This window comes from Lissotriton helveticus, chromosome 1_1 (genome assembly GCF_964261635.1).
Source record: "Lissotriton helveticus chromosome 1_1, aLisHel1.1, whole genome shotgun sequence".
Lineage (NCBI taxonomy): Eukaryota > Metazoa > Chordata > Amphibia > Caudata > Salamandridae > Lissotriton > Lissotriton helveticus.
Genome location: NC_136057.1, coordinates 1,472,339,705 through 1,472,363,571, shown reverse-complemented (window position 1 = coordinate 1,472,363,571; position 23,867 = coordinate 1,472,339,705). Strand labels below are relative to the sequence as shown.

The window sequence follows — 23,867 nt, the reverse complement described above, 5'->3', positions numbered from 1 at the left end:
ATACAAAAACGACCGGGGTTAAGGTCAGCTAAAAATAAAATTGCAACACCACCAAGGAAAACCTCTTGTGTGGAGGTCGATGATCCCCCGGGGGAAACACATGTAACCTTCTCTAACATTCAATTTCAGAAATTTTGCAGTCTGATGGACATAAAAATCAAAGGAATAGTTAAACCTCTGATAAGCAAAATTGATAAGCTATCTGCTGAAGTGACTAAATTGGAAGGTCTCCTTGGTAAAACGCTGGGTGAAGTGGGGAAACTCCCTGAAGTCATCACGTCCAATGTACAACCTCTGGTTAATGACATTCTAGCAATTAAATTGCCACTCACTGTTACTCCAAACCCCCCAGTGGCTCCTCTGATAAACCTACCGGAAACTAGCTCTGGGGTTGCACCCCCCGCCCATTTCATTGGGGAACCCATTACCTCGAAAGGGTCATGTGAGCTGGTGGTGGAAGCCTCGCCATTAGTTCTTGTATTAGCAAATGTGCCCCCTCTGGCTTCTGGTGAAGCTGAATCAACAGCATCGCTTTTAAATAAATCTTTATCTTGGCTAACCAACAACATGGCCATATCTCCGTGGGGGAAACAGCAACTGGCCGAGGAACTGGTAAATGCAAGAAGAGTGGAGTGGATTGGAAACAGTGAAAAAAAGTTTAAGGGCGATTGCGTTGTGCTTAATCTTTCTCACCCTGATGCATTACCAAACATACTGCCTAACATTTTTCCAACACAGAGACGCTCCGCTTCTATCGTACCATTGACCCTTGACTTCTTTTACCCCCGAAAAGGCAGAGGCCCCAATCCAAGCACCTTAAGAACAAAATGGAACGTCGTAACCAAAAGGGGTTGTAAGAATTTTGGTTCCGCTGAGTGGGGACTAGGTCTAGAAAATAGATTCTCTGCTCTTTCCAATTTAGACGCTTGTGATTGACAAATAACTAATTGTATGCCTCAGCTGCAAACACCCTCATCCTTGTGTGCAACAGGGGGGTATAATCGAGCTATGGGCTCTCCAAATGAGTCATGTACGCCAGTTGCTTTAGTGGGATTAACAAATCTAACAGTAGAAGGCAATGTTAATGTGGATGTAAATACGAATAGGCCTGATCTCAGTCCTGAAATATGCAGGGAGCATGACTTTGGGAACCTTCTATCTTGGAATATAGCAGGGCTATGTTCCAAAATGGACTGTGGAGAGTGGTTTGAATTCGTTAGCAAGTATGACGTCTGCATTTTCCAAGAAACATGGGCCTGCGATCCTGTTTATGCTTTGGGGTATTTGAATTATTATGTACCGGCAATCAAAGGTCCCAAAGGGAGACCAATGGGAGGTCTCACTATATGGGTCCGCCAGTCCCTGAAGATCTTAGTAAAAAATCTAGAGCTAAATCACAAAGACATCCAGCTCATTAGACTTGAGAGGGACTTCTCTACTCCCATTGACATCTATAACTTATATGTTAGAGGGGGAAATGTTGGTAAATCAGCGGTCTTATCGTCTCTGTACAGTTACCTAGACACTCACTCTTCTGGGAACAACATCATACTGGCAGGAGACCTAAACCGTACTTTTGAACCCCTTGATACTGGTGAGGCTTTTTTAGGTGCGGAGGAAGACAATATGTGGGAAATCCCTGCTCTTGATTTAACCCCAATAACTCGCTGGACCGAGGATATTCTAAGCCTGAATGCTATGTGCCTTGAACATGGGTTAAGGGCTCTGAATGGTCGTACTATGTCAGACAGAGTATCAGCCATGACCTTTGATAATGGAAGATCTAAGAGTCGTATTGACTATGTTATATGCTGTATGGCCCTATGGTCATCCATTATTGATATGGAGGTTAAGGAAAGGCTCGAGAGTGACCACAATCCTCTTTGCGTTCTCCACAAATGGTGGCTGTCTGATGTGATTGCCCCTAGTGCTTCTATTGATCCCTTACCCCCGTTGATTGTTCCTACAAACGATTTACGCAGGCTTAGGTGGACTAGTGTTAAATCAGATCAGCTGGTTATGGAAAAAATAAGCATGGCAACTGACAAGGCTATCAAGGCCCTTGAGGGTGAAACTGGGTTTCTTCCTAGTAAAGATAATGCCACTAAGGTCCATGAAGCTCTTTTTGATGAAATTAGAGGCCATTTCCTGAAACCGGCAAATAAAAAGATGCATGCCCATAGACCAGCACGTTGGTACAATCACGAATGTAGGCTGGCAAGAACCTCCTTGGGTGATGCTATTAAAAACAAGAATCTAGAAGCAACTAGATCTGCCAGGAAGCATTACAAACAGTGTATAGTAACAGCGAAAAAAGATTGGGATGAGGCACACTGGAATAACCTAAAAAATGCAAGTGACCGTAAGGACTCCAGGTTATTTTGGCATATAGTTAAATGGGGACATGATAGGATAGAAGAAGCAAGCACTAATAATGTCCCCCAGGATGCTTGGGTTAAGTTTTTTAGTGAGCAGTATGCTTCTAGAGATCAGGCAGTGGATAGAAGGTGCACGCACGGTTCACCAACTGGGGATGACATCTTCACTAAGAGCGAAATACTCGCGGCCCTAAAAACTGTCCGAAGTGGGCGGGCTCCTGGTATTGACGGGGTGCCGGCTGATGTTTTCCTGAATGACACTGATAGATGGTGCAGATACATCCATCTGTTGATAAATTTGATTACCAGGGGGGCTGATATCCCAGCGACCTGGAGGGGCGCTGTAATCATCCCAATATACAAAAAAGGAGATCGGGCTCAGCCCGGTAACTATCGCCCCATTAGTCTAATAGATACCATTCAGAAAATAGTGGGCCGAGTAGTTGTCAATAGGTTGCTCGATTGGGCTGAGGAACAAAACATTTTATCCCCCTTTCAGGCTGGATTTCGCAGGGCAACCAGCACCATGGATCAAGTCTTCCGTTTCCAACTAATACAGTGGAAGACCGTGGTGCTAGGCGGAGGCAGCCTGTATGCAGCATTTGTTGATTTGCGGGCTGCCTTCGACCTGGTACCGAGGGCGAAACTGTGGGAAGTGCTTGAGACACTAGGGGTCCCAGGGGATCTGTTGATTTTAATTATGCGACTGCATGAGGGCAACTATGCCAAAATAAGATGGGGAGGATATGGGAACAACACTGCCGAATTTCCTGTTGAGAGAGGGGTTCGGCAGGGTTGTTCAATGGCTCCTACTTTGTTTACCCTCTTTGTTAATGGTGTCGTTTCCCGCATGCAATCTCGGGCTGTGGATGCCCCTTCTCTCGCTGGGGAGAAAGTCCCCATTTTAATGTTCGCCGATGACACTTTAATTTTATCAAAAACCCCCAGTGGCTTACAAAAAGCACTGGCAATATTTGACGGGTTCTGCACTGACCACGGTCTTGAGGTGAACGCGACCAAGACAAAACTCATGGCTTTTAACCCACATAGAAATTTTAAATCGAACATTACCATGAGTGGCCGCATTCTCGAAGTTGTAAAATCCTTCACCTATTTGGGGATCCTGATCTCCAATGACAATAAGTGGCAGCAACACCTTAATATTGCTACATTAAGGCACAAGCAGCTATCTGGCACTATAATTAAGGAGTATAGGAAGTCAAAGACTAAACCTGTTAAACATCCTCTGATAATATACGAGGCTAAAGTAAATGGGTCTGCCATGTATGGTGCGGAGTTATGGGGGTATGAAAACCTCCACGAACTCCAACTATCTGAAAATAAATTTCTGAGGTCGTTGACGGGTACTCCACAGAGTAGCCCACTATTGCCCCTGCGTTACGGATTAGGTAGAAGAGAGCTTACGGAAAAGGCCAAACTGCGCCCGATTTTATTCTGGCGCAGACTTTGGACTACACCAGAACTCTCTCATTACGCGGAAGGGTTTTCTGATGTCATCAAAGCCGATCACTATAATAAAATCAGGTGGTTCAAAACACTAAAGACTGTACTGTTTAATTTAGGACTTCATGCCTTATGGACAGATCCTGCTGGGGCTTTATTTCCCTCCAAGACTGTTCTAAAAGACATATTCTGGGAACACGTAGCTAATAGTAGCTTACTCAACACCAACAGTGGGACCATGACCACTGGCTATCTAGAAGCTAAAACGTTCCCCATTTATGAAAAGTATTGGGACTACATAATGAAACCCCTGGACAGGAAACTGTTATTTCAAATGAGGGTAGGTTCGCTCCCCCTCTGTAATTTAACAGCTAAATGGAAATCAGGGGGGGTAGCACTATGTCCAGCCTGTGGGGTAGGAAATGAAACCCTAGGTCATTTTCTGTTTTGTTGCCCAGTATATTCTTCCCCAAGGCAAGCCTGGTTGGCTCCTATGTGTAGGAATTTAGGTACAAAAAGTAGTATGGTGGCACTGCGTATAATAAAATCTACTACTGAAGAATGGATCAATATTGCAATTGCAAAGTACCTGGGATGGGCGTGGGTTTTAAGGATGAGACTGCTGGCAAACTAATTATTGCCATTAAGTCGATCAGAGACTGCTAGACATTTGTCTATTCTCTGTAATTGCTTGGTGAATAGTCAGAGACTGCTAAACTAATGTTTATTCTCTGTAAATTTTTTAACTGACCAGAGACTGCTAGACACTCGTCTATTCTCTGTTTATGTAATGTGTCATTGGCTTGAACATCGATTTTTACTGTAATGAAATCTTTTTTAATGTATGATCTCCTGGGGATATTTACATTGCTATTATGAACTTCACCCCTCTGGTCTCTATTTGTCGACGGTAATGATTTTTGCACCTGTATATATGATGTGTCATTGTTTTTTAAATTCTTAAAATATGTATGTGCTTGTTTGATTGGCTATGTAAATTTAATTGATTTTTTAATTGTATGTTTGTTTGTCTTGCTTTTATGAGTAACACTCGAATAAAGCACTTTTGAATTTGAATTTGAATTACAAATGTCACAAAAAGATGTTAATATTTCACTTCTGTTCTTGGATTTTCGTCACAATAAAATACACTGAACATAATCTTCACAAAAGTTATTTACAAAAGTTTAAGCTATTGCCATTATAAATTACAATACCAATAATATTTAAGTATTAATTATAAAAAAATTAAAACCCATTGATATTTGTAATATTAATACATCTAAGTCGCGTAAATACAACACATAATGCATTACAAATGCTATAGGTGTCAATTTGCGAAAATTATAACTATTGGCATTGTAAATGACAAAGCTATTAATTTCACTATTTTCAAAACCAACACATAAATAAAAAAATGTGTCATTTACAATACCAATAGATCAAACTTTCCTAATGCGAGACTTATTGCATTGCAAATGCTTGTTTTTGAAAGCTTCTCACTACTTTATAACAGATGGGCTATATGCCAGATGGGTCGCGAGACGGCGCCCATCTTGAAACGGGTCATTTACCTTAAAAAAAAAAAAGCCGAAAAAAACATTAAAGGAAAAAACTAGCTAGGATTTCTTTCATTGACGTTTACATTCATTTTTTTTAGGCAAATCCTCTAATTGTTCATCAAACTTTTTTTTAAATAAATACTTTACTCCCCTTAGCAAGATGGCCACCATCGTAACAAACGCGCCTAATACTGTTTTCTCGGATGTACGTATCATGTGCACGCACAGAGCGAGGCCAATGAACAGCATTGGAGGCGGGGCATCGTGAAGCGGGAATCTCTGGCCCCAGGTTACATTGTCGCCGCTGCGAACTGTAAGGGGGGGAAAAATCAAAAGGAAATTAACGGAAAACACGGCCCGTGCCGCTTAGGGGCCCGGAAGCGGGCGGCGCGGGTCCGGAAGCGGCATGGAGAACTTCCAGAAGGTGGAGAAGATTGGCGAGGGGACATATGGAGTGGTGTACAAGGCCCGCAACAAGAGTACCGGCGAGACAGTGGCCCTCAAGAAAATCCGACTTGACACGTGAGGGCTTCCGGGATTTCTTATCATGTGATTGGTGACTTGGTGTTATTCCGAGAATAGTGTGGTAGTTAAGTGGGTAGACCAGATACCGAAGGGAACAGTTGTGGGTGTACTGGGAGTAGGGTGTTATTGCAAAGTGGCTCCATGCTTGCATGTCAGCTGGGAGTATTGTGTGTTCAGCCAACAGCACATTTAATGCTGTTTTTTTCAGTATTTGTTTACTGTAGTAAAAGCAAAACTAAAAGTTCCAGAATGCAATTTACAGCTTGTTGAAAAGCCTCAGTGCATGCGTCATGAGACCAGCTGGGCATTTAGAATAGGTTAGGGCACCTGAATGGCGTATGGGTAACCGGAGGCAAAGGGTGAGATGGTCAGATGGCCCTAATGTTACAATTAAGTCCAGTTTTTGCGGATCTTTTTCATTTTTCACCAATTTTGCCATAATGAAATTCATGTCCTCGTTTTTAGGGGGGAAGGTTAACTTGAACTGTGAACTTTAATGTTGTTCCTGCTTTACAATTTCAAGTATGCATAGTGTGTGTTAGATGGCATAACAATCAAATGAAAACACCCTTTCTACTACTCGTATATAGCTTCAAGAATCCCTTTCACTTCTGACTCAAGAGGGGGAAAAATGACTTTTTGTTTAAAGAACCCTCTCCCACTAACCTAGTTAGAGGCATGCTTCATCATTGCGTTCCCACCCAAGATGCCTATTGCATCTCGGGTGTGCTGCGATGCCTTATTTACAGTGGAGCACATTTGTGTGTGAATTTGTGAGTTGTGACTGTAGGAAGCTGACTGTATATACTATACCAAAGTGAAGTATAGTGTGCAGAGTCCAGTGGAACCCCAAAGGTAGGCAGAGGTAAAAGTAGTTAGCACCTTAGTCTCTATTTGTGGTACTGTGGGCGAGCAGTAAGGCTTTATCAGAGGGTAGTGTTAAGCATTTATTTAACACACTGAATCAGCAAATGATTGGACTGAACACAGACCAATGTTGTTTGTATAAAAATATTCTTTTAGTTGTTTTATTTCCTAGAACCATGCTAGCCTGGCACAGGTAAGTGGTTTATACTTTGCAATAATAATAATACAGTTTGAATTGCAGTAAGAATACAGTTTCAATTGTAGTTGTGTATATATACACTCTGGTTTTAATTACCATAGAAATACTAGTAATGCAATGCTTGAAAATAGTGTACATATACTTTGTATGGGTTATTTAATAGGATGTAAAGTAGATTACTTAACAGATTACTTTTCTTAGACAGTGTACTATACCTGGATACTACACTGGGACATTTCCTGTAAACCGGTAAGTAAAAGCGTTTTTGTTATTCGGTTACAGTTTTAAAGACTTTTATAGATTTTCCAACTCCACACGTGAAAACTTTTTCATAGGAAAACAGTCAATGTTATCCTAGGGGAGGAAATAGTGTTATTAGTTGTGGGAGTTGGGATTCTGGGGTTAGACTTAGGGGTCCCCCAGGGTCAAGGATGCACTCTTGTTACACCCGCTTGTTACACCTTCATCGGCACCAGAGCGGCTGGGTGCTGAGGCCCAGTGTTATCCAATGGGGGATAGGGGAGCTCCGGTTGTTGTCTGCTTACGAGCAGGCCACAAGGTTGTGGGAGCAATCTCATGGACATAAACTCAGGCAAATGGGGGTTCAATACAGCACCAAAGGTGCACCCTCAGCGGCACTAGGGCGGCCGGGTTCTTAGAACATTTGTTCTACTTTTCCCCACATGGCAAGTGGTACACTGCTTTTCCAGATCATGCCATTACAATCTTTTTCTCAGAAATCTTCATAATATTCAAGAGGCCGCAACTAACTGCAGGTGAGAGAAATACTTCTGTTCCTCTTCTACACAATTGCATTTCTAAGGAAAATATTTACAGAGTATATTATTAAGAACATAAGATCCAGTAAATTAATATAAAAAAATCTTCATATAGCATCTATATGTTAAAACTAGTGTAAAACTCATCACTTGGGACTAATGCCGACTATATCAAATGGTGAATAAACAAGCATTGAAAATGCAATGGGTCTCGCCTTTTTGCTTTGCTAATGGTATTGTATAGCATTGTTGGAGGGTGTAGTGTGCACCTTTATAAAGTTACACCCCTTTACCCTCGGACCCAGAGGACTGACATGGGTGTCCACAGTACATCAGTGGAGGGGTGGGGGGACATTGCCAATGCTTGTTTGCATATGTGGCTCTCTGTCATTTCTATTGGTTAGTCAAAACATCCTCAAATGAACATACTGTCCATGTAATTGTTGTTTGCTCATACCAATTTCAACATTTAATTATATTGCCATGTCTGTCGCAGATTTTGGTTTTGAAAAGCTGCACATCCTGAAAATAACATGCATTGAATTACTGTAAACGTAAAAAGTCCCCTTTCAATATGGCCGCTAGGGATTCTCAAGAGCAAGGGGAGGACGCTCGAAGTCCTATTTTCTTAGTACCACTGTGGCGTCTCGTTTGTTTCCATTGCACCGCCAAACCACCAGCTCTGGCTAGCACTCAGCCCTTACTCGGTAGCGCACCAAAGCATCGAGCTTGAAGTGTATGCTGCTACTTATTAGGGAAGGAAAGGCACAAAGGCCGGGGCGTGTTGTGTGTGTTTAAGGCCCATTTGTGATGTTAATGAGGCGCTTTGTGTGACGATGCGCACTGGGGGGCGGACAATGGTTTCATATGGAGGGAAGAGTGAGGGGGTGGGAGTGACCCCGGCGGTGATGTGACATAGTATGTCAGAGGCAGGGATCGGGGAGAGGAGGCACAGAGGGTCAGGGGTAGGGCCCGTTGCTAGGACACCAAAATGCAAAATGGCGTGAGGCTGTCCACAGTTCCTACGGACGTGCGCATGCTGTCTGCTATGGACAAATGGCAAGAGCAGCCATGTTTGTCCATGCAGACGCTCGCACGACAGTATCAATTCTAAAAGATACTCGCAATAGCGAGAGCAGCGCATGCACTGCTTTAGCTAGACGAGACCTAAAAAAATCATGCATTGCCCTCTTTTTTTTAATCTTCTTATTGTTTCAAGATACAAACAAAACGTGACATGAGGGGGGACCATCATAAATGCAAAGAGTCCGACAGTTCGTAATAAGAGAAGATTCGACAATAATTCAACAAGGCCCATGGACCCCATTCCAGGTCTGTCGCTGCAATGTCAAGCCCCCTCAATCAGCAGAATATCCTATCGGAACCCAGGGTTCTAGGTCATTATTCAGTACCCCATGCATGGCCATCCTCCATATCTGTCAACTCCCAACCCCCCACCCCTGCCGCCGGCGCTGTTACCTAAATTATGAGTGTCAGGGAGAATAGGAATAACTATAGAGGGATGGACCGATCACAAAGTGCTGGTGGAATGAATCATTTGTTGCCTTTCACCCCTTTTGAAACTTCGAATAGGTTCGAAGCGTTCTCTGGGCTAGATGATTGTGAATGACGGTCGGTGTCCCCTGTTGATAGGTCTGAATCGAGGCGAGTGTCTAGCACCGGTCCGATCTCCCCAATTGCCTCTATTTCCGGGCCTATGCAGGAGGATGATACAGCCTTATGCAAATTTCTTAGCTGGAATATAGCTGGCCTAAGAGCCAAAAAGGATGATCCGCTATGGATTAATTTTATCACCTCCTTTGATGTCATAGCTTTACAAGAATCCTGGGAAACCTCACGTGATGTCTGGCTGGATGGGTTTGTTACCTTCTTCGTTCCAGCGATACCCAGCCTAGCTGGGAGAGCTAAGGGGGGTTTAATTTTTCTTTTTTCCCTCAATCTTGCGGGGTCTGTTAAGCAGTTAGATTCAGGTTCCCCTAATCTTTTGATCGTAGAATGGATTGTTTCTCCGATCCATTCAATTTTATTACTTAATTTTTATAATTCCTGGGAGAGGGCAATGGATACTGATCACATTGCACACCTAGATACATTTTTTATACAATTTCAGTCTTAATAAGCACACTGCATTTGAGCTCATCGTGTTAGGTGATTTTAATACTCATTTATGCAATCTTCCCTGTCACTTGGGCGAACAATTGGGACCAGCAGGAACATTTATACCCCATTTTGAACACACAAAAACTGGTGAGGCCCTGGAAGTTCTAATGGCCAGTTATAATCTTTATGAACCCCTAAACACAGATGGGAGGGAAAGAGTCCCTACCTATAAAGGATCACCGCAAGGGTCTATAATAGACTATATATTTGCCACACCGGTGCTACAATCAAAGGTATTAACCTACAGAACAATTCAGTCACCCTATAGTGATCATAACCCTGTGGTAATGGAGACGAGTTGGGGGGACCTTAAACGAGAGGGGCCGGGCCGCCAACAGGCGCAGGCGATACCTGTGCCCTCTGATCAAGGGAGAAGGCTCAAGTGGGGTAAGGTGATCCCAGATGATTTTATGGCAATTTTATTGCCCAAATTGAGGGAGAAATAGAACTATGCTTGGATCAAGAGGCCTCTAACAGTTCAATTGTTCGAGCCTTCGAATCCATATGTGCCCAAATCATGAAGGATTTGACTGTTACGCCCACTAAGAAATTCCCTAGTGTGTTAAAATGGTTTGATGTTGATTGTTCACGGATACATACCCGTCTAATGCATGCACTAAAAGCTATACCAAGGGATAGGCAACTTATTGCCAGCTTGAGGAGGGAATACAAAAAGACTTTAAAGGGGAGAAAAGACGAAATCAAAAGTGAAGCGTGGTTTAGACTTCTTTCTGTTGATGTCTTACGTGACAGCAAAAAATTCTGGGAAATCATTAACCATCCTTTTTTTGCAGGTGACTTAAATGTAGCCACTGACTGTGTTATCCCGGATGAGAAGTGGGTTGATCACTTTAAAGATGTCTACGGCGAGAAGAATGGTATAGCCCAGCCCCGCCAATTGACAGTGCAGGTCTCCCCCCCGATAGCCTTTAAAACTTCCTCCTCTAAAAAGACTATCTTGGAGACTTCAAAAAATAAGGCCCCGGGGGCTGATGGTGTACTTGCGGACCTATACAGATACTCTCCGAAAACTTGGTCCTAGATATTAACTAAAGTCTTTAGGGCAGCGAATGATAAGGTGTTTCCAAATACCTGGGCAATCTCCATCATAGTGCCAATTTTTAAAAAAGGAAAACGCGATGACCCAGGGTGTTACAGACCCATTTCCCTCCTTGATTCGGCCATTAAGATTCTGGGCAGAGTTTTATTGGCTAAACTCAGGGAAAATTTGGAGGCCTGCGGAGGGCTTTCAAACATACAATATGGGTTTAGAGAGAAACGAGGCACCCTGCTCAATGCTTGAATTTGCACCTTCTAATTGCCAAATATGTGGTGGCCGGGGAGGGTTCCCTTTATTTGGCTTTTATGGACCTCTCCTCGGCCTTCGACTTGGTAAACAGGTCCAAACTGTGGTCCACCCTTCTTGAGATGGGGATGGACTCCTCACTGGTTGCTTTTATAGCCTCTTTACACCAGGAGTTATTTGCAAAAGTAAGGGTCACAAATGAGGGGAGATGTACGGGGACTTTCAGGACAGAGAAAGGGGTCCGCCAAGGGTGTATCCTGGCCCCCCTCCTTTTCACCATTTACATAAATGGGTTGGAAAAAGAGCTGGAGGAAGGGGGTGCAGATGTGCCGCGTGCGGGAGTTCAGCCGATTCCGGCCCTCCTATAAGCAGATGATGCGGTACTGATTGCCCGTACGGGCATCGGTCTACAGACACTATTGGATTGTTTTGGCGCATTTATGGAAAAACTCGACCTAAAAGTAAACGCGAAAAAATCCCATACTATGATAGTGGGCAAGCAGAGAGGGAAATTGAGATCTAAAACCTTCAAATGTAAGGGGAGGTGGTTTCCAGGGTTCCGGTTTTTCCTTATTTGGGGGTCCTTTTTGATGAAAGGGGGTCTTGGGCCCCACAGTTAAAGGCGAAGAGTTTAGCCTTGGCTCGTTCAACAACTGCCCTGTTGGGTTTCACCAAAAGGTTGGGGGCCAGGCCAATGGAAGCACTTTTGAAGGTTTATAACACTAAGTGTATTCCCATTGCCACCTATGGGGCTGCCCTGTGGGGTTATGCCACTCAAGAAAAAATCCAAAGGGTACAAAATAGGTTAATTAGGATATTGCTCTCAGTTCCAAAATCGACCCCTACATTCTCTATTCACGAGGAAGTAGGTCTGGGTTATATTACAGACAAGCTGGACTTGGCACCCCTTTTACTTTGGGCAAGGACATGGCTGAATCCAGAATTAACTTTAAACCATCTTATTCTGGAGGACGTCTTTGGACCATGCCATGAAAATACCTTGGCTGAAGTTTTTAAAAAACACATTTTCAGCTTTGGGTAGAGTGGAACTTTTCTCATCTCCTCGCAACATTAAGAGAGAGGACGTAAAGTGGATTAAAGTCCACTTTACAGACAGGGTCCGCCTTAGTAGAGAGGGGAGGGAAGTAATGAAACCATCCATAAGAGCTCATGCTATGTTAATCACTACCCCAACCCTGGAACCATACTTGAACTTTGTTACAAGACCCCTTCACAGATTTTTATTAACAAGATTCAGGTTTAATTTGATCCATTTTTCTCTAGGCTATTACCCTTCATGGAATCATTCGAAAGATGCACCCCCTTGTGACTGCGATAATTTCTCTGAGCAGGATACCATGCATTTTACGATGTTTTGTGGGTTTTATACTGCTGCTAGGAAAAAACATCTATTACCTGTGCTGAGGGAGGCGGGTTTTATTCAAGTTAGACCTGCTTTAATTTACCTCCAGATGTTGGGCAATATTTACATTACTTTTAGTGTTGCCAGTTTCCTAGCCGAAGCTTTTCGTTTTAGAAAAAAACGAGCTCCACTGAACATTTTATTGTAAATAAGGTATCTTTTATTGGTATCAGACACGATGTAGTTTAGTAAATTTCGGGTTTATCCCGTTGTTGTATCAATTATGAAATGTGTTTTTAATGTATATGTATTGTATGTGCTTTTTATGGTTTTTTTTTTTAAATCGAATAAAGCGTGCTTTGACTGACTGAGTGTCATCAAGATACTACCCTAGTGTATGGTGTGCGTACATATCTTCTCATCCATAATACTAAGAACCACCGTAACCAACCGGAAGTTGGGCACCCCCCTCCGCACTAAACTCCCCAATCCCGGAGGAAGCCGCCTGTGACTGCTCCCCCTCCGTCGACATGTCGGAGTCTGAGCCACAGTATCGGCGTCCGGAGCTCCATCACCAAGGCCTCCCGCGCCGCTTCTAGTGCCCTATTGCTATGGGATCTATGGGCCTGCTGCAATCGAACAGAACTCTTGCTGCCCGCCCACTAAAGCAATGCTGCTTTCCATCTAACATAGCTAGGACCAGCCGCTGCCTTCCAATGTGATGTAATTTCCCTCTTGGCCAGAATGAGTCCCAGGTCCATAAACTTGCTAGTTATTTTATTTTTGCTAGTGTGCGGAAACCAGTGTAACAGGCAGGCACCTTTATCCATAGCAACCTGTCGCTCAGTTACCCTACAGAGCAACTTGGTTATCTCCTCCCAATATGTTCCCAGTTGAGGACAGTCCCACAGCATGTGGCTCAGGTCCGCGCCCTGCAGCCGGCACCGGGGGCAAATCGCAGTATCGATCCGAAAATACTGATTAATTTTAGCTGGCGTGAGGTATGCCCTATGTACTATGAAAAATTGGATTAGCTGGAACCTAGCGTTCCTGGTACCCTTCCATGCTCTTTTAATTATCTGTAACCAGGCCGCAACCGGGATCGCTTTGTTTAAGTCCGTCACCCAGGGGTGGGGAATTCATATCGCCCGACGCCCGAGACATGTTGATTTCTGTCAGGGGCAATAAGATTTAATGTCGATTTTGTCCCACGGACAACTAGACATTAAATCAAAGTAAACCGGGATGGCCCAATACTCGGTCTCGCCCCACAGCTATCTGCTCGGTGTGTGGCCGCTAGTGTTTCATCAGATGCAACCTCTCTCTGCAATTGTTTTTTTTAGCTTCTGTTTGCAGGCATAGCTTTTGCGTATTACGAGTGCACACAAGAGCAATGGTCTGCCTATGACTGCTCACAAGTCTCTCACTTGATTTACTAATTCCATAGTTAGTATGCGTGATAGCATGGGATGCCGAATACAGAATGCCCAATTTATTTTCCTTGTAGACAAGTATTTTAAAAACACTCTTTTGTGTTCTCCTAGCAGCTAATGTCGGTGTAGCTAGTGCCCTTTTGGTCTGCAAGTTTATGAAGTAGGGGAAAGAGGCGGTAGAAAGAGAACGAAACCAGGATGAGCAAGGAGCGGGATCTTTGAGAGCGTACTATCTGCCAGTATGTATGTATTTTTTTAATACTAATTCAGGCACGAATCGCCCCCCAAATGGCCCCTCCTCCCGGCCTCCCCTACCCCGTCGTGTGTGTCAGCCCGAGCTGAGACAGCTTCCCGGGCACACAGTCTTTGAGCTTATCTCAGCCGCACCCGAGTACTTCACAGGTCTTTAAAAAGACCATTTACGCCTTAACGAGGCTTTGTTGTTTTTTCACTCCTTCATGTGCACCTCCCTATTGCCCCCCCCCCCCCCCGAAATATAGCTCTAGTTGTGCCTCTGTACTAATCGCCGCAATAATACAAGAGGCAATATAAAATGGGCTGAGGCATGGTACCTCATTTCCTCTGTCCATTTTGAAGTCCATTTTCTCTTTCTCCTGTGGTGCTGCTGTCTAAAGAAATCGAAAGTGTGGTGAAGATTGCTCATGCAGGATAGTAAGTATGTATTTACAAGCCTTATCTACTATTGTGCCTGGAAGCAGTCCTGCGCCGGTGGCACTGGAGAGGGCTGTCTCATCTGGCTGTGCGGGGTCCCATTTGGCTCAGATTCTCTCTTTTCCAACCATGGGGCCCCTGCCAGGGTTGAAGCAGATGCCTGTGGCTGTGCTTAAGAGGGCAGTGGAGGTAGACAGTGGCTCCAAGTCCCAAGCGACCCAGATTTGCTGCCAGGAGGGCATAGCCTTTCTAATTCAGGCGCTGAAAGGTGAGCTTGTGTTTGTGACAGGCGCTGCCACGTTTTCAGTGTGCTTAGGTATTACAGTTCCATATTTTCAGGGTATTTATATTTGACATTGTCTTCGTTTGTTTGTCAAATTTAAGAGTTATTCTTTTGGCTCTTTAAGCGACACAATTAGCCCAGCATTTTGAAGGCCTTTTGCGTGATGTGGTGCTCATAGCTGCCGATTTTTTCATTGTTTGTGTGACATTTCCATGATTTCAGTTTACTTACGATCGACAGTCTACTGACAAATGTTGGACACCTCGAGTGACATTTTATTGTGAGTAAAGCGAATAACGTAGACCAAGTAACGAAATGCATATCCGAAATTACCCCTTTGGAGCAATTTACTGCTTCAAAACACTGAAGTTGACAGTCTCGCCTACTGGGCATGTGTTGAAAAGAAAACAAGTAAAGAAAGTGAGGCTGTCTGACTGAGAAACCAATGCAGAATATTAGAATTGTATATCATCTAACATAATCAATGTATGAATATATTCAATTAAATTCTCAAAAATACTTTGCCATGATAAGGGTCAGGGCAGGATATTCTTTTTAGATCGGATTAGTATGATTCTTCAATGGTGTGAAAGAATACTTTTTTTCCCAAAAAAAGAAGCAACAATGTTTCATATAGTGCTTCATCTCGCACTTTTGCCATTTCTAAGCACTGACACAACACATAGCTGCTTTCTACAGGAGAATCATTGCTCCAGACTGTATCATTTAATGATACATTACGCATTAGAGTAAAATTAACATACTTCCGAGTCAACACATGTAGTTTGCCCAACAATAATACGGTCTCCGTTTTTCTCCATGCTCTCTGGGAAACGAGCTACAAAGGAAGCAGTAAGACCTTTTCCTACAATCCCACCTAAAATTGGGTGGTGTTTTCTTCCCACTTTCACCCTGGACGCAGTTTTTGTCCGATCTTTGATATGAGAAAATATTTGGCCATGTCCATGATGAGAATGGGCTGTGGAAAAATTTGTAAATACTCTTAAATGCATTACTTCTTGGGTGTATACAAATTTCCTAGGGCATTCTGACCCTGAAACACCCACTTCTCAGAAAATATTAATTCACAAGAAAAGGTAGGTGTAAGTGAATCTTTTTACAAGCGCACATCTACACTTTGAGCCTAACAAACTGAAAAGCTGTGCTATTTGTGAACCGAAGTTGAAATAAGCATTGGGAAACTAGAGAGCCTTAACAGCCAGAGACTAGGGGTGTCCACCGTGTACCAAGAAGGACCAAACCCATGTTAGATTTTCAGAATTATCATACAATAAACATATTAATTTAATCTCCTGGGAACTAATTTGAATAGTCAGTGGAAATGTTGAAAGTCTGGCCATGGATTCTGGCCTCCCCTCACTGACCTATGCTGGACATAATTGCCCCCTAATCCAAAACTTCCTTAGAATCCTTCTCCTTCTGCAACATACATTTGTATTTCATGTACATTTGTAGAATGTCCTTCCTTAGAATAGAAAAGGAGTGGCTTCTTCCAACCTTTTTGGAAATCCGCGGATATCTTTGCAGGCAGTATCTCTGCTACAGTCAGGATCAAGTTAGACACATGTTATGCAAACCTTTCATGTTGGGAACTGCTTGTCAATAGGAAGTGCTTGGGTCTTTCTATAGTGAGTGTCTTTGTCTTCGCAGGGATAGGTCTTTGGGGTGTGGTCCTGCATGGGATTTTAAGTCTGTACTTTAAGTGACGTATGAGCCTATGCATCTGTAGTGTAGCTATGTTTCTTTGCAGTGGGTGTGTTTGTCTGTCCAGAAGTGTGTGTCCCAGCAGTTGGGTTGTGTGTATGTGCAGTGAGAATGTCAGTGAAGCAAGATGAAAGAGGACGAACCAATTAGACTGGAAACAGGCCAGACGTCACGCGACAGACAACACCTCCCCAACTGCACAGAATTTCTCATCAATTTCTTTTTTACTGCAACACTGAGGTATTACACCTTAATTCTGACTTCAGAATATCATGCTACCAGATTATTATATACCAGGGACAACATTTTGAGAAGATAATTGGTAAGTAAAGATTTACTATTCTTAACTCCAGACACTATATTTTGGTCCTCAATATTTTGGCAGCATGATGTTTCTGCAGTAGATATTTCCACATACAACCAACATGGATGGATGTGCAAATACGGTTCAGCTTGCATTTTGGACCAGTATATCCAAACTGCCATACCTTAAGTCCGTGCAGCTTTTCACAATTTTAAAGAATGTTTTAGAGCAGTCGCAACTTGGATGGGTAAAAATTGATTAAAACTAAATTCTGACAAAACAGAATTTTGGTTTTTACCAAACTGGCCCCCACCACCTTCTATGTGGTGGCATGCCAAGCCTATCCTAATCATACCAGGGTGCTAGAAATTTGTGCATTATCTTTTACTCTACCCTCTCTTTTACATCGCAAATTAAACAGATTTCGTCTGTCTTTTGAAGATGAAAATGATAAAGAAGTTTATTGATCTGGTTCCTGAAGAGACTAGGAAAACAGCTCATTCTTTAATTATGTCCCATCTGGACTACTTTAACAGTCTCTACCTTGGTCTTCCTGCATATTTGATACAGACTTTAGCTAATTCAAAATACAGTGGCACAACTAATCAGGAGCGGTCCGAGGCGCCATCATATCTCTTCACATTTGAGACATCGGCACTTGCTTCCTATAGAATAGCATATCAACTTCAAAGCTCTAACTTGGTTTTTCAGAGCTTATCATGGCGAGGCCCCATGTTAGCTGCTGAATAGACTGTCTCGGTATAATCCAAAGAGGGCACTTAGATCCAACAATAGTCATCTTCTACGGATTCCAAAATTTCTGAAGTCTCGTCGTGGCGGCAACCCCTTTACTGTGCGGTCTGCAAAATTATGGACAGTCTTCCTTTTCTGTTACGGTTAATTGACACTGTCAGCCTTCTTAAGACAACTTAAAACTTGGCTATTTGACTCAGTTTAGTTTCTTGTTAATTTGGCCTGCCTTTACTGTCTGCTAGAGTGATGGGACGCTACCTTCGTGTAGCAGCTGTGCTCTTTAAAAAGTGTCATTTGATTGATTTATTGAAGATAAATTATTGTTGTGTTTCAGTACTTAAGGAGAATTTCACTTTTCTCAGTAATAAAGTCAAGTTTTCACTGTTCAGTTTTATTAAAACAAAATTTCATCAATGGCTTTCTGTCATCCCAAAATATTGATTTGCGAATAGGTGGGACAAGTGGACTGTCATACGGGACATGTAGATTTATTTTGCATTTTGTCCCATGGACAAGTAGATTATTTGAAAATTTCCACACCCCTGGTCACCCATTGTTCCCGCAATTTTTGCAACGGGTTGAGCCCTTCCACCAGCATTTGTCGATATAAGCAGGTAACCGCCTTATACGTGCCCGCTGCCATCACTACATATTGGCATGCTCCGCTTGTTGGTGGTTCCGAGAGGCCTGCACCCCAATGCTTCTGTATGGCTGCAGTCAATGCATCAGGAAGTGACCACGTGGAAGACCAAAGGTCTCCTTCAACGTACTATAGGTTAACAGTACTCCGTCCGCATAGAGGTCGCCCACCATCTGCAGGCCCAGCTCCTCCCACTCCGCCAGGCCGGACCAATCTCCGTGTGGCAGCGCCGTACACATTCCCAATGGTATCTCGGGAGCGTAAGGACACTGCACCCCAATTCTATTGTGGAACCGTTTCCAACAATGCCTCAGGGTGCCCTCCACCGTCGATAACTCAGCAGTTCTCAGGCGCTGCTGCAGGATCACGAATGACCGCACATGCCGCGGCACCTCCGGTATAGGCCCCCCCCCTCCGGTCCCCGAAACGCCACCGCCCGAGTAAGGAACTGAAATTGCGCGGCTAGATAGTACGGTTCAAAATCTGGGGTGGCAAGGCCCCCTTCAGCTCTCGGCCGCATCAGTGTATCCAGTGCCACCCTGCGCCGTCCTGCACCCCAGATGAAGCTGCTCACCGCGGAGCGAAGTTGTCGGAAAAAAGCAACCGGTATACGTATCAGTAGGGTCCGGAAGAAATATAAAAGACGAGGAAGCGCTACCATCTTCAGCAGCGCTACGCGACCTGCTACCGACAGTGGTAGGGTGCCCCAAAACCTAATGCTACCCCTCAGGCCTCTCATCGCTCTCCCAATATTGCCCTCAAAGAGATCCTCCTGATCATGATACAGCTGCGTTCCCAGATAGGGAAGGCACCTCGGCTCCCACGCCAGATCGGGCGGTAGTGTGGGCGGGTCGCATGTGTTAGTCACTGGGAAAACGCAGGTCTTTTCCCAGTTAACTCGCAATCCCGAGATATCCCCGAAACGATCAAGGAGAGCGCGCGCCCCATCCAGGGCATCCCCCGCATCTCCCAGAAACATCAGGAGGTCGTCCGCATAAAGCGAAATATAGTGCGCATGTCCTTGGAGCTGGAGGCCACGGTACGCCCCGCCACTCTAGCGTGCGCTGCCAATGGCTCTATCGCAAGAGCAAACAACAGCGGGTAGAGAGGGCAACCCTGCCTAGTGCCTCGCCACACCGATTAGGAAGAGGAAACGACCCTACCCACACGAACCCTGACCGACTCAGACAAATACAGTATTTCAGTCCAACGGACATAACCGGTTCCAAGCCCAAATGCCGTCATGACTGAGAACAGATAGGGCCATTCCAGACTGTTAAACGCCTTAGCAATGTCAACCGAAAGGACCATCGCTTGTCCCTCCATTCCAAGACCTCCATCCAATACTTCTATCAAACGACGTATGCTACTGGCGGTATTGCGCGTCGGGATAAAGCCCGCCTGATCCGGATGCACCAACCGCGTCATAAAGGGAAGGAGTCTAGTGGCCAGCACCCGGCTCAGGATTTTATAGTCAGTGGTGAGCATAGAGAGAGGCCTGTACGCAGCTGGGTCAGTCGGCGGCTTTCCTGGCTTGAGGAGCGGGACAATAATGGCTTCCCTAGTAGAAGCCAGTAGTATCCCCGTCTGTCTAGCCTCTTTGTACATCACCAATAATCTGGGAGCCAGGAGGTCAATATACGTGAGATAGAATTCAATAGGCAAACCATCGCTGCCTGGCGTTTTGTTGTGTGCCAATTGCTTAATGACGCAACGAATTTCAGCCAGTGTAATAACCTGACCAAGAACCTCCGCCTCCTCCTCCTCAATTACGGGTAGCTCCAAGCCCTCCGGAAACTCCTGAGTATCCACCTCGCCAGTCTGTAATTGGCTTGTGTAGAGATTCACATAAAAGGACCGGAATCGGTCATTTATGTGATGTTGCTCGTATTCCATGCATTGCCCTCATGTATGCACATTGTTTGCAAGACTGCTCCTCAAACACGTCACCTCAAAAATGCCACAGATTACATTTTAGATAATCTCTTAAATAGACATTAATAGAGTGAAAATTAGCGTGTGCATTACAATGCATCCAAAATATAGACTTCTCCCCCATGTGATAAGAATTCTAAATATGCATAATGTTATTGTAAATATACACTGCAGTGCACCAAATGTGAATATATTCATATGGTCGTCATTGTATTGGCACTATCTACACCAGAAAGGCTACAAACATGTATCAAACAGATTTCTTTGTCAGAGTTTTGCCCATTGAAGAAGAAGAAAGGAATTTGGGCCCGCCGCCCATGAGCATGAGGCCGGCCCTGGAAGTTGAATGTAGGCCCTGGGGGGCATTATGAGATTAATTAAATTTAAACTGGCCACCTGTGCCGCATGCAGTGGGCCCTGGAGGCATAATAAAAGTAAGTGCAATTGGGCACCACTACCTCACCCAAGGCACTTCAGCCCACCATCACCCTACCCTGGTTACATTTGGCGTTTTCCCCCTGAGTCTTTTGATTTCTGACCTCCTGGTTTTGACTCTGTTTTTGCTGGCGTAGTGTTTCTGCACACTTTTCTCAGTGCTGACCAGTGGTAAAGTGCAAGTGCTCCTGTGGTAAAATGTGTTATGGATTGGTGTTTCCATGATTGGCCTGTTTGATATATGTGTCAGTCCCTAGTAACGTGCACGGAGTGTGCCAGAGCCTGTGAATCAAACGCTGTTAGTGGGCTGCAGCACTGGATTGTGCCACCCACACAAACAGCCCGTAAAGTGTAACTCTGGCCTTCTATTGCAGAGCCTGTGTGCAGTTTGGGACTGCCAATGTTGACTTTGCAAGTGCAGCCACTTGCCAGTCCCTTAACCTTCTGTTTTCTACATGTTAGTCGCCCCTAAGGTAGGCTCAAGGTACCCCTGCAGGCTGTGGGTGCATTATATGTGAAAGTTAGGACATGTCCTGGTGTATGTGTCATGTCCTGATAGTGAATTACAGCCAATTTTGTTTTTCACTATTGCAAGGCTACCTGTTCCCATCGGCCAGAATGGGCAGTTTGATTATAACATCTTATAATCCTAACTGACCCAGGGAACAAGGTAGAAAAAACAAGTTTAGTATGCCTGAAATCAGAATGTTAAAATACATCTTTGAGTGAAGGTGATTTTTTACATTCCGTGTTTGAAAATACCACTTTTAGCAAGAAGGTATTTACTTGCCTAGCCATCCAGAATGCCTGTGCTAGGGTTGGGTATTCCATGTCTGATTTGTGAGTGACAGGGGGCTGGAGAGGGCCTTGGCTCCAGCAGTCTTGGTCAGGGCTGGGCTGAATAGGGCCTGCATTGAATAGAGAGTAGGGGGAGGAGATTTCCTTTTAGCTACCTGGGCCAGGTATGCTCTCAAACAATGCTGTCTCCACCTCCTGTGAGGAAGCTGCACCCAGGAGGAAAGAACTGGTTTTGTCTAGGTGCAGACACTCTCTGCCTTCAGAGAACAAATGATTTGGTGGTATAAATATTGGGGCCCAAACTTTAGAACTCCTTTGGACCAAGAAGAAAGAATAGCTAGAGAAGCTGTGAGGAGGAACTACCACATTGCTGTGTGCTTTGCTGATTTGGCCTGCAGTGGCTGCTTCTGGCTTGGGCAGTGAAAGGACTGGGCTGAACTTTCTGCAATCTGGTTTTGTGAGTTTTGTGGTAGAGTTTACCCCCTGTTCAAGGTAGAGCTTGCCCCCTGTTCAAGAAGTCTCAGGAACAGTAAAGACTTCTGCCCTCAGCACTGGGGACTGTGTGTTTTGTGCTGCAACAGAGGTAAAAGCAACCCAACGCAATCTCCAACGCCGCTGCTGACTCCTTGTCCTGACGGCACCACAGAGGCACTCACTGACGCCTGTTCGTGCTGCCACTGAGCCGCTGCTCCCACCGCGACATGTGGGCACCGTACTCCGCACCGCCTTGCTTCGCGCCGCCGCCTTGGTATCCCCGACGACGCTGCTCCACGCGTGAATCGACACCGTGGTTCGAGGGCACAGCTCGTAAAGTTGCACAGCCCTCGTCCTGCACCACAGCCATGTCCTACTGACGCCGGTGCCATCGACTCCAGTTCGTCAGCTGACAGCGCTTCTGCAACGACGACAACGCCGCTGCTTGCACCGCGACCTGCCAGCACCGTGACGAGCACCGCCTCCATTTTGCACCGCGACCCTGGTCTCACCGATGACGCCATCTCATGCCGCTGCTCGATCCACGACCTGAGGTCACCGCACCGCTGCACTTCGCACCGTAACACTAGACGCCTGCCGACGCCAGCGCTCCTGACTTCAACAGAGAGGAGCTCGATCTGCAACGCGTGTGACTTCGAGGGCACCGACGACTCCTGCACGGACTTCAGGAACCGACACGTGCGGACGCTGTGCTTTCTGAAGCTCAACGAGAGGTCGCCAACACCCTGCATTTCTAAAAGGTACTGTTTGCGGATCTTCTCGCCACCGTAGCTGGCCCGCGACGCCACTGTCAGCCAGAACTGTTTGGATTTGTTTGCTCACGACACCGGATTAGCCCCGGACAGAGCTATCAACGTCAAGGAACTGTTTTTCATGGTTATTTTGATAACCGAAGATTTTTAAGTACTGTATATTGTGGATTTTTATTCTTCTTGTCTTAAGTATATAAAAATATTAGATATTTTTAGGTCTCTCCTGAGCCAGCGCATGTGCTGCTCTGCTAGACATTTAGTATACAGGTTTTCAAAGTGCTACCAGACCTCGCTGGCCTAACGCTTGCGTTCACGCGAGCGTGCATGCGCGCAGCAACCATCTGCCTCCCTTCCAGCGTGATCACTGCTGCGCGCGCACCACTCGCGTGCTTACCACAGAGTGTGTCCTCTCAATCACTTTCGCTTTGATCGTGATCTGTTTCACAGCCGCGCCACTGTTACTTTTACGGCTGCGCGGCCAATGCTTGTTTGTTTTGCCTTTTTGCCCTGCAAACTTTCCTTTATTTCTCTCTCCTCCTTTTTCCTGTCTTCTGCCTCCCCCTTACTCTTTTGTCTGCTGTCTTTTATCTCTGTCCATTTCATGGTATGATACTTTGCTGCACTTCTTTTATTGACATTTCACCCTATCGTTCTCACTTCGTGTCCTCTTTCCCTTCTTGTAAGCTCACACTGCCCTCCTGCCTTTAAAGACCCCTCTGGGCAACCATTCATCCCACACACAAACCATTCATCCCTTCTAAACCAGGTCATTTTCTGTTCTTCAGAGTGATCAGAAGTGTGGCATGCGGTAGTAGGTGAGAAGAGCAGCCGGTGCTATGCTTGGTTGTTGTTTAGTTGGACCAGTTTCATCACCGCAAAGGGAGCATCACACAGGCTTTCTCGCTTTGCAGGGAACTTTGCAGGTAGCTGATGGGGTGAATGTGATTGGAGTGACAGTGTAATAAGTTGTATGTGGTAGGACTGTGCTAATTAGCCTGTCAGTGCTTGGAGTTACCGC

The 23,867-nt window shown here is 44.9% G+C and overlaps 1 protein-coding gene across 1 annotated transcript in view; it reads left to right on the top strand.

The window, feature by feature from the left end:
• The first annotated feature begins 5,641 nt into the window (after positions 1 to 5,641).
• Positions 5,642 to 23,867, top strand: part of CDK2 (cyclin dependent kinase 2) — a 173,745-nt gene continuing 155,519 nt past the window's right edge. The window contains exon 1 of the mRNA XM_078686354.1: positions 5,642 to 5,926. Coding sequence (XP_078542480.1) covers positions 5,811 to 5,926 — 116 coding nt within the window. The 5' untranslated portion in view covers positions 5,642 to 5,810. The remainder of the gene's footprint in view (positions 5,927 to 23,867) is intronic.